The 10,123-nt window shown below is 67.4% G+C and overlaps 3 protein-coding genes across 3 annotated transcripts in view; all 3 read left to right on the top strand.

The window, feature by feature from the left end:
* The window catches only part of MNEG_4019 (Heterogeneous nuclear ribonucleoprotein M), a gene marked incomplete at both ends in the record, with an annotated part of 2,001 nt that extends 1,219 nt beyond the window's left edge, over positions 1–782 (top strand). Inside the window, 2 exons of the mRNA XM_014047504.1 lie at positions 345–461; positions 666–782. Of these exons, the coding sequence (XP_013902958.1) occupies positions 345–461; positions 666–782 (234 nt within the window). The remainder of the gene's footprint in view (positions 1–344; positions 462–665) is intronic.
* A 1,462-nt stretch (positions 783–2,244) lies between these two features.
* On the top strand, positions 2,245–7,632 carry MNEG_4018 (hypothetical protein; the record flags this gene model as incomplete). Its single annotated transcript, XM_014047503.1, has 8 exons — positions 2,245–2,394; positions 2,658–2,981; positions 3,214–3,972; positions 4,442–4,681; positions 5,153–5,565; positions 5,862–5,970; positions 6,212–6,354; positions 6,726–7,632. 8 exons carry the CDS (start codon positions 2,245–2,247, stop codon positions 7,630–7,632), a joined length of 3,045 nt encoding a protein of 1,014 aa, XP_013902957.1.
* A 657-nt stretch (positions 7,633–8,289) lies between these two features.
* On the top strand, positions 8,290–9,774 carry MNEG_4017 (hypothetical protein; the record flags this gene model as incomplete). The annotated part of the gene is made up of 5 exons (XM_014047502.1): positions 8,290–8,547; positions 8,773–8,839; positions 9,098–9,270; positions 9,501–9,626; positions 9,769–9,774. The coding sequence occupies 5 exons, from the start codon at positions 8,290–8,292 to the stop codon at positions 9,772–9,774; spliced, it is 630 nt and encodes a 209-aa protein (XP_013902956.1).
* Between the last annotated feature and the right edge of the window lie 349 nt (positions 9,775–10,123).

The following is a 10,123-nucleotide window of genomic DNA, read 5'->3' as shown; positions in this document are numbered from 1 at the left end:
GGCTACGGCGAGGGCGGCCGCGGCGAGGGCTACGGCGAGGGCGGCCGCGGGCGTGGGCGTGGCCGTGGACCCCGGCCGCCGATCGAGGGCGAGCCGAGCGGCTTCCAGGTGGGCGGCCAGGCGCCTGGGCTGCGCGGGACGCTGTCACCTAGATCTACATCTGTGGCAGCTGGCGCTTGACCGGCGTGTACACCCCTATCAGCTAGTTTGGCGCGGCGCGGCGCGCAGGGGCCGTGGACATGTGTGGTGGGCAGCAAGGACGTGCCCCGCTCCTCGACGCACCTCACAAAACAAACCCCACTAAGCAGCCCTGCATGCACACATACAACACGCATGCACACCAGATTGTGGTCCAGGGCATCCCATGGAAGTTCACCTGGCAGGACCTCAAGGACCTCTTTACCGAGATAGGGGACGTGGAGCGCGCTGACGTCATGCAAGCCCCAGACGGCCGCAGCAAGGTGCGCGCAGCATGCGCGCGGGGGAGGAGGGCCCCGTCTGTGCCGCGACGCGCCGCCTGCGCCTTCAAGCTTAGAAAAGGGAGCTTATCGTGGCACCTCGCGAGCCGCCTGCATTGTCCAGCACCTGCCCCGCGCTGGCCAGCCGGCCCACCTGCCCGCCGACGGGGCCCGCCCATCAACCCCGCCCGGCCACCACACGCCCAGGGCTGGGGCACCGTGCGCTTTTTGAGCAAGGAGGCGGCGCAGAGCGCCATCGACAGCTTCCACGGCTCTGACCTGGAGGGGCGCACCCTCACGGTCTTCCTGGACAAGAAGGCTTGAGATGGGGGAGGAGCCGCCAGCGGCGAGGAGCGGTGGGAGGGCAACGCGCCTCTGAGCAGCTGGGCGGCGGCGGGGCCAACCAGCGCCGCTATGCGGGTGGGGCGGGTCGCCTTTGCGGCTCCGCGTGCGCTGCTTCACCACGGCGAGCTGGCCAGGTTGGCTGCAACCACCGAAGCGACCAAGGGGTAAGGGAGGATCTGTTGTCGTGGGGCATTGTCCGTAGCACGCGGCAGTAGGGGGCCCTGCTGGATGGGCAGAGTGCCACATTGTTGGTGTGCCAGCCAGTGGCCCCCACAAGTGAGGCAGGCGGTCGCCAAGCTTTGTGAACTGTGTGCGCTTGAGCATCATTCACGCTGGGCCTGCCTCGGCCTGGCGCAAACGTTACTTGGCAGTGTATCAGCGGCGGGCACGTGCTGTGGTGCGAATTTTGGTTTTGGCTCCTAAGAGGTCTACAACTGTTGGGGTCGCCCCTCGTGTAGACCCTGTTGGATTTGAGGCGGCTGCTTTGACAATGCGCCACCCAAGCGGCTTGCTGCTTGGTCTGGAGGTCTTCCTGGGAAGAGAAACGCACACGTTTTTGTCACAGTGAAGTTTTTACACACCTCTGGCTGCACATGGCTCACGTGCTGGCAGAAGTGCCCAAGGCACACGCATTTGCCCCTCCGCAGGGGCCAACGAGTCTGAACGATGAGCCTGTAACACACAGACACGCCTCCATCACAGGGTGAACTTCTATTGTAATCAGGTCGTGCAGCAGGATGTTGTGGGGTAGAGGGCTGTGGAGTTGAGTTGCTGCGCAAGGTACGTGCAGTACGGTACTGTTCGCTCAGCGTCGCTGCCATGGCAGAGTTGACTAGCTGACCCTGCAACAATGCTGGAATGCCAAGCCGCTCTGTTTGAGATATGATCCGAGATCGATGGCCATATGTCGGGTGTACCTACACGCAGGGCTTCCACCGCGAGTCACCCAGTGCCGGTGCGGCGATGGTGATCTACCGGTTTCCGCGGCAACTACGACCGATTTCTATATTTTTCAATTGTTTATCACAACTTGACACTTCAACTCTCTGCGTGAGAAGCAGCTGTCGGATCGTGAACCTGCGTTCCAGGCAAAGGTGCCCCCGGGTGCTCGGCGCTCTGACGATATTACTATGCTTGGAATATATCAACATAGCCCGCTTGGTGGTCCGCTGAGCTGGGAGTTGACGCCGGCGGCCGCCGCCTGCGCTCCTGCTGTGTGCTCTGCTGCGCTGTGATACTGCAGCAGCCGCTCTTCGCTCGCACAGCACAGCACCATAGACAGCACTGTGTGCTTTGCTGAATTCCTATTGCTGATAATGCGTCGCAGGCCACAGGCTTGGTTGAACTGCCCCACAGCAGGTGCTGGCAGTGTGGAGCGCCGGCGGCGGCGCCGGCCGCAGGAGCTACACCAGCGGCGGCAGCTTCAGCAGCAGCGATAGCCATGGTCAAGGCGTACCTCCGCTATGAGCCCACTGGTGCGTTTGGCGTCATATCCAGCAGCGCCAACGTGGCATATGACAACTGCGGCCGCTTCCTGATCACAGCGGCACTGGAGAGCGTGGCAGTTTGGAATGTGAAGCAAGGCGTGCAGGTGGGTAGCGCCCTGTGTGGGGGCTAGCTCCCGCACACACACGCGACATGTGCTGCTGACAGCATGTGGCGTGATGTGGAGGGGTTGGGCCGCGCGCTGGCGGTGTGCTGTGTGCGTCTGTGCAGCGAGTATCCTGGCCTGTTGCCCTGACGACTGCTCTTGCCAGCCGCAAACCAGCTTGCTCGGTCCCGCCGTCCGCCCGCCCGCGTCTCGGCCGCTCCCCAAACCCCACCGACCCCCCTCCCCTCACCCGCATCACCCAGGCCAAGTCCCTGACGACTGCCACCGCGAGCAGCAGCGCCGCGCCGCGCGCCGCGCCGGAGGTGACTCAGCTCGCGCGCGCGCCCGGCGGGAACCTGCTGGCGGCCGGCTACTCTGATGGGTCAATCCGCCTGTGGGACCTGGCCACCGGCGACTGCGCGGTCACGCTGCAGGGCCACAAGTCGGCGGTGACCGCGCTGCGGTTCGGGCGCAGCGGTGCGCTGCTCGCGTCGGGCGCCAACGACACGGACGTGATCGTGTGGGACGTGGTCGGGGAGGCGGGGGTGGTGCGGCTGCGCGGACACAAGGGCGCCGTCACCGACGTGGTGAGGCCGCTGGGAAGGCACGCTGAGGCGGGGCGGGCGATGCAACACGCACGTTTCTATATCGCGCTCTGTGTGAGCCGCGCGGACAGGATGAGCGGTGCGGCTCAGGGTCTGCTGGTCTGCATCTGCCCTTATTGCTTCGGTGCATACCCGAGCAGAGGGCAAACCACACTGCTCTCGCGGCGCACCTGCATGCGAACCTTCTCACAAACGCGCTCATCCCCGGGCCCAGGTGGTCATCGAGTCCGCCGGCAAGCTCGTGAGCAGCGGCAAGGACGGCGCCGTGCGGGTGTGGGACCTGACGACCCAGCACTGCTGCCAGGTGGTGGGGGGCGCAAAGGGCGAGGTCTGGTCCATGGACGTGGACCCGTCAGAGACGCGGCTCGTGACGGCCGCGGCCGACCTGGAGCTCCGTGTGTATGCGCTCCAGCAGCAGCAGCAGCAGCAGGACGGCCGGGAGGGTGGTCCCACGGCGGCCGGAGACGGCGACAGGGGACGCAGCACAGCGCACGACTTCCTGCGGCCGATGGGCAGCGTGCGGCGGCAGGCGCAGGAGCGCGCGGCGCGCGTGCGGTACGACGCCAGCGGGTCGCTGTTGGGCTGCCTGGTGGCCGGCAAGAGCCTGGAGCTGTTCAGCGTGAGGGCCCAGGACGAGGCGCGCAAGCGCATGAAGCGGCGCAAAAAGCGCCGCGTCGAGAAGCAAGCCTCCAAGGCCGCCAGGGCCGGCGGCGGCGCCGACGGCGCGGACGGCGCCGCCGACGCCGGCGCGGCGGCGCGCGGGCGGCAGCAGCACGAGGGCGGGGAGGAGGGCGATGGCGGCGACGAGGAGGGCGGCGGCGTGGAATTGCTGCAGGCGGCGGACGAGCTGGCGCCGATGCTGATGGTCCTGAGCAAACACAAGATCAAGAGCTTTGCGTTCGCGCCGGGAGATATGCGGCACAAGGGCTGCGTGGCTCAGGTGGCGCTGGGGCTGGCTGACAACAGCGTGGAGGTGCGCCTTTGGCTGGGGCCTGCTGAGATGGGGGGGGGCGCATTGGGTGGGGCGAGAAAAAGCGGTCTTGAGGGGACGGCGGCAGTCAGAGGAGCGTGTCACGGCTTACTGGGTGTCATTTGCAGGAGCGCGGCACTGCACTCCGGGCAGGCAGCAAATCGCGTCGATCAGGCAGGCCGCTGGTCACGGGCAGCACAGGGGCACGGTTTGCGCTTGGTGAGGGAGCGTGGCACCAAGGTCTGGGCATGCGGCTGCGTGCATGTGCAGCACGGGCGTTCAGGCGATTCTGGCCTCCCTCTGTGCCCATTACAATCCCCTGAATATTTTGTCCCTTGCGTTGTACAGGGTGGCCACCTCCTCAACACTCCTTGACTATGATGCCAACAGCGCATTGCAATCTTTGCCCAAATTGACCTATAGCTCCTGACGGCTTCGTCGCCTGCTTGAACACCACGCCCCTTACGCGCAGATCGTCGACGTCAAGCCCGACTCGTTCGAGGTGCGCCAGCGCCTGGATCAGGGCGGCCACCGCGGCGACGTCCGCGCCCTCGCGCTGTCCTCGGACGACGCCTCGCTGATCTCTACCTCGAGCGCCGGGTCCAAGGTCTGGAACCCGACGAGCGGGGCGTGCGTGGGGACGCTGGAAGGCGGCTACGGGCTGTGCTGCATGTTTGCGCCCGGCAACAGGCACGCGGTGGTCGGCACCAAGGTGGGGGGGAGGGTGCTGCAGGGTGGCCCTGGTCGCCCGGAGGGCGGGCGCACCGGCGGGCACGGGGGCTGGCGGGCGCGGAGACCGGCACGCGGGCGGGCCGCCCTGGAGAAGGGGGTTTAGTTTCTGGGAGGGGCCGTGGAAGGGGGCGGCGGAGGGGCTGATGCATTGGTTGGCCAAGGAGCCGCTAGTCTTGTGCGGGAAGTTGTGCTGGCATTGCTGGCAGAGCGCCCGACTACACGCCTGGTCCTCATGCGGCCAGCTCCGCCTGCCCGTCGCTGCCTGATGAATTGCATCCCTCAAGTGCTTGCAGCCACATATGTTTGCCCCACCTTCACTCCGCTGCCAATCCCCTCCCCCAGCCCCCGCGCCGTACACCCCCCCTCCCCCAGCCCCTGCGCGCGCACACACACACACCCACATACACAAACACATACACACACACATACACACACACACTCACAACTTCAGGAGGGCACTTTGGAGGTGTATGACGTCGGTGCCTGCCAGCGCATCCACGTCGAGGCCGCACACACCGGCCCGGTCTGGAGCCTGGCCGCCCTGCCGGACCGCAGCGGCTTCGTGTCCGGCAGCGCCGACAAGACCGTCAAATTTTGGACGTGGGCGGTCGCGGAGGGCGGCGCGGGCGGCGCCGACGCGAAGAAGGGGAAGAAGGGGAAGAAAAGCGGCGCAGACGCGGACGGGCAGGGGGAGGAGCAGGAGCGGGGCGGCAAAGAGGGCGGCGGGGGCCGGCGGCTGGCGCTGGCGCTGACGCGGCAGCTGGACATGGCGGAGGACGTGCTGAGTGTGCGCGCGTCGCCGGACGGGCGGCTGCTGGCGGTGGCGCTGCTGGACTCGACCATCAAGGTCTACTACCTCGACAGGTGGGGGCGTGGTGGCCTGCTCTGTCAGGGGCTGCATCTGGATGAGGGGTGATTGGGGGCTTGCTTGCTTGTGGGGTTCGACTGCTAGGAGGTGATTGGCGGGTCGAAACTGACAGCTGTGAGGGGTGCTGTCGCAGGCCAGTCCAGAGCAGTGGCTGGGACCTGACCAGCCAGGAGGGACCCACGATTTCAACCCAGTGGCGCCATCTCTACTGCGACCCAACCCTGCTGTAAGCGCCCTGACTTCCCTCTTCGCCCCACTCCACACACACACATACTCACACCATCACCCCCAGCCTCAAGTTCTTCCTGTCCCTTTACGGCCACAAGCTGCCGGTTCTGTCGATGGACATCTCCAGCGACAGCACCCTGCTGGTCAGCGGCAGCGCGGACAAAAACATCAAGGTGCGCACACGCACGAGTGTGTGCCTCGACTGCTCCGGCTCGCATGCGCCAGTTCTCAACTGTGCGTATGTTTGGCAACAAAGTTTGGTAACAGTGCAGGCAGCGGCAGAAGTCTGAGCGCTCTGGGCACAAACGTCTGGCCTGCGTTGGGTGGAAACCGCAGTACAATGCACCGATTTGAAACCAATATCTTGGTTGCTGAGCTTCCCGCCCTGGCCTGACCGCCTCCCCGCCATCCCAGGTATGGGGCCTCGACTTTGGTGACTGCCACCGCAGCCTGTTTGCCCACCAGGACGCCGTCACTGCTGTGGCCTTTGTGCGCGACACCCACTACGCCTTCAGCGCCGGCAAGGACCGGGCCGTCAAGTACTGGGACCTGGACAGGTGGGGGGTGGCGGTGCAGAGTGGCGCGGGGTGGAGCGGGGTGGGCGGGGTGATGCGGGGGAGAACGGCGTGGCGCAGGGTGGCGTGCGGTTGTGCGTGGGCCGACCAGCGCAGTACAGCGCAGTGCATTGCAGTGCGTTGCTGGATTTGGTTGGGACGTGCCTCAGCTCTGGGCTTTGCCCGCACACGGGCCGCCTGCGTGATGCTATCCAGTGCGGCGGGTGCCAGCCCGGCGACTGTGCAGCTGGGTCACTGGCGCCTTACCCAACAACCCAAAGCTGCACCTGCACAGGGTCAACCCCCACTCGCACTCGCAACAATCTCGCTCCGTCCCCGCAAACCAACTTCTGTTGTGCCGCGCCAACTTGCAGGTTTGAGATGCTGCTGGAGCTGCCGGGCCACCACGGGGAGGTGTGGGCGCTGGCGCTGAGCGCCTACGGCGACTTCCTGGTGTCAGGCTCCCACGACCGCAGCCTCCGCCGCTGGGAGCGCACCACCGAGCCGTTCTTCGTGGAGGAGGAGAAGGAGAAGCGCCTCGAGTCGCTGTTCGAGAGCGACCTGGAGCAGCAGCAGGCCGCGGCCGAGCGCGAAGCCGCGGCGGGCGCGGCCGGCGGGGACGCGGGCGGCGCGGCTCTGCCGGCGGGGCGGCGGACACTGGAGAGCGTCGGGGCGGCGGACGGCATCGTGGATTCGCTGGACGTGGCGGCCAACGAGGAGCGCAAGGAGGCGGAGCACGCGGCGGCAGTGGCCGAGGCCGCCGCCGCCGCGGCCGCCGCGGCAGAGGCTGACGGCGCCGGGCCCGCGGAGCGCCGGCGGCGCGTCGCGGCGGCGAAAGCGGCAGTCAAGCGGCCAGCGGCGAACCCTCTCATGCTGGGGCTGCGGCCGGGGGACTATGTCCTGCGCTGTGTCGCGGGCGTGCGGTCTGGGGACCTGGAGCAGGCGCTGCTGCTGCTGCCGTTCGCGGACGCGCTGCGGCTGATGGGCTACCTGTCGGACTGGCTGCAGCAGGGCGCGCAGGTGGAGCTCTGCTGCCGCGCGGCGTCGCTGCTGCTGCGCCTGCACCACGCGCAGCTCGTCGCGACGCCCGCGGCGCGCGGCACGCTGGTCGCGCTGCAGGGGCGGCTGCGGCGCGCGGCGCAGGGGCTGAAGGACACGCTGGGGTTCAACGTGGCGGCGCTGCGGCACCTACGGCGCGCGGCGGGGGAGGCAGCGGGCGCGGACGCGGGCGCGGGCGTCACCGCGGCGCGGCGGCAGCTGCTAGGGGCCAAGGGGGGGTGACGGGACGCGGGGCGGTCTGCAGTTTTACCACTTGGGTTTGCCACACATTTTCAAAGCACCTCCAAATCGACAGCGAGCGTAGCGGCAACGGCAGCAGCAACGGGAACATGTAATGCCGGCAGCATGCTGATTGTGCATGAGGGGGTGGGGGAGCGCTTGCAAGGCAAGTGGGAGTCACAGCAGCGCGCTTGTGCCCAGCCAGGCCACAGGGGCATGGCCTCGCCGCAGCTAGCAGCGGTCTCAGTGACTCTTGCGTGAACTACATATGCAATCCGAGCTCAAATCCCCTGTGGGCTCAAATCCCTTGGACTGCCACGTCACACAGCGATCATCGCAATCAACCAGAGGCTGGACCACAACCATCCATTCGTTCCGCAGACAATCCGTTGTAGACGATAAGCTTGCGCGCAAGTGTTGCGACCTGTCACAGACTCAGAAGTGCGTGCCGTCCGTGTCGGCACTCTTTGGCCATCACTGAATCACGGCGGGCAGCCGCCCTGGCCCTTTGATTGAAATCAGTGCTTATAATTGACCATCCGTTGGCACCAAGGGCGCCACTTTCTTGAAAACCTGCACGCGCAGCACCGCGGCTCCGCGTGTCGCGCCCCCCTACCCGAACACACCAGCCCGGCACCGTCGCGCGCCTCTAGCCAGCTGATGGCCGAGGAGCCCCTGCGTTCAACCGAATCACCTTCTGGCTCGCGGCGCCGCCACGGCGCGCGCCATCCCGCGGGGGCCGAGGAGGACTGGGAGCTTTCCAGTGACGACGAGCGCGCCGCGGGTGCGGGTGCCGTGATGACCGCCGGGGGCTCGCCCTTGCGCCGCGCGCGCGCCCCCGTGGGCAAGCGCAGGAGCCTGGCTGAGATAGAGGGGTACCCCACGTGGAGCGAGGACCTGCCTGCCCTGCTGGATCTGGTGAGGGGGCGGGGGCGGGCAGGCAACACAGCACCACCTGCCGCTTGTCGCGGCGAGTGCGGGAAGGGTTTGTTGGGAGTGGGGGTGGCAAACCGAGCCCTGTCGCTTTCGACTTTGTGCATCATGTAGCATCAGATGCTCTCGCTTTGCTTTGGTACAGGAAACCGCAAACGCCCGCCGACCCGCCGGGGCCGCCCGCGCGCGCACACCGTTGCTGCCCCGCAGTCCCTGTGGCGCCAGGGCGTCCTGGCGTCGCGCTCCGCGGCCCTGGTGGCCCTGATGGCCCTCCTGGGTGAGCCAGCCCGCGCCTGCACGCCCAACCAGTGTTTGCGCCTGCTGGCCCCCGCACTGCGCGTCGCTCTGGTCTCGCGTTGCGCCTTGACAGGGTTTGCGAACGCCGTCGACGGAGGTTCCGCACGCCCTGCTGCCTGCCCTTGGGCCGTGCACCTTTGCCGGTTTCAGGGGACACGCTGCCTTGCTGGGTGCCAATTCTTCATCAACCAACCCTGGACCACTGCTACATGATGTGCGCCGCGATCTCTCCCAACAGCCTACTCGACCGTGCTCGCGCCCGCCGCGCTGCCGTCGTGGCGCGACGAGGCGCGGCTGGCGCTGACGCTGGGCTACCAGAACGCGGTGGTGTTCTCCCTCATGGCGGCCAGTGCGCTGCAGCCGCTGGTCATGGCCCCCCTCATGATGCCTGCGATGCGCAGCGCAAACAAGGTGATGGCGGGCGCGCGTTTCAGAGGGAAGGGTAGAGCCAGATAGTTGAGCGCAAGGCGCTTGTCGACCCGGCATGCGCTTCGCTGGCGCAGGCTGCTGGGGGCAGCGAGTCGGTGAGCATTATTGGGTGCCCGCGCAGCACAGCGCCAGCCACTGATGCAGGCAGCTCAGAGCCGCCCTTCTCGCCATGATTGTGCGCCCCACCCTGGCGACCCCGCCCTGTGGCTCAGGTGCCCCTGTGGCCGTTTCTCGCGGCGTCACCGCTGTTGGGCAGCTACGCTCTGCTGTCCTACCTGGCGGTCTTCAAGCCGCCCCGCCGCGTGCCGCGCCTGCCGCCCGGCGCGGCCGAGCTGAGTGTGAGCGACGGCGCGCGCTGGGGGCGGGGGCCAGCTGCGTGCCGTGCCTCGTGCGGGCGAGAGAGACCCATCACAGGATATTTGGGGGCCACAGCCAGCCGTAGCAGCCACCACCAGGGCCGATTTCCAATGATTTTCTCAGCCCTGAAGGTTGACAACTCAAGCCTTGCATTTACATCGTCATCTTCCCTCCATCTTTTCTTGCTGACCCAGCTCCTGCGACGCCGTTGTCCTTGCGCTTGCCCGCCCCTCGCAGCGCGGCCCCGGCGGCGCGGTGCTCCGCATCACTGAGGGCCGCGCCCTGCCCGCCCTCCTGCTGGCCGCCCTATCCATCCTCGCCGCCGTCGCGGGCGCCGCCAACGCCGCCACATGGGCCGGCTTCCGCGCCCTCCTCGCCGCCAGCCGCAGCGTGCACGTCGCCGCCGTCCACCTCGCCGCGTCCGCGCTCATCGCCGCGACGGTCGCGCGCCGCGACGCGCGCCTGCGCGGCGCGCGCG

This window comes from Monoraphidium neglectum, assembly GCF_000611645.1.
Source record: "Monoraphidium neglectum strain SAG 48.87 unplaced genomic scaffold scaffold00536, whole genome shotgun sequence".
Taxonomy (NCBI): domain Eukaryota; kingdom Viridiplantae; phylum Chlorophyta; class Chlorophyceae; order Sphaeropleales; family Selenastraceae; genus Monoraphidium; species Monoraphidium neglectum.
This window is presented reverse-complemented; position numbering and strand designations above follow the sequence as displayed.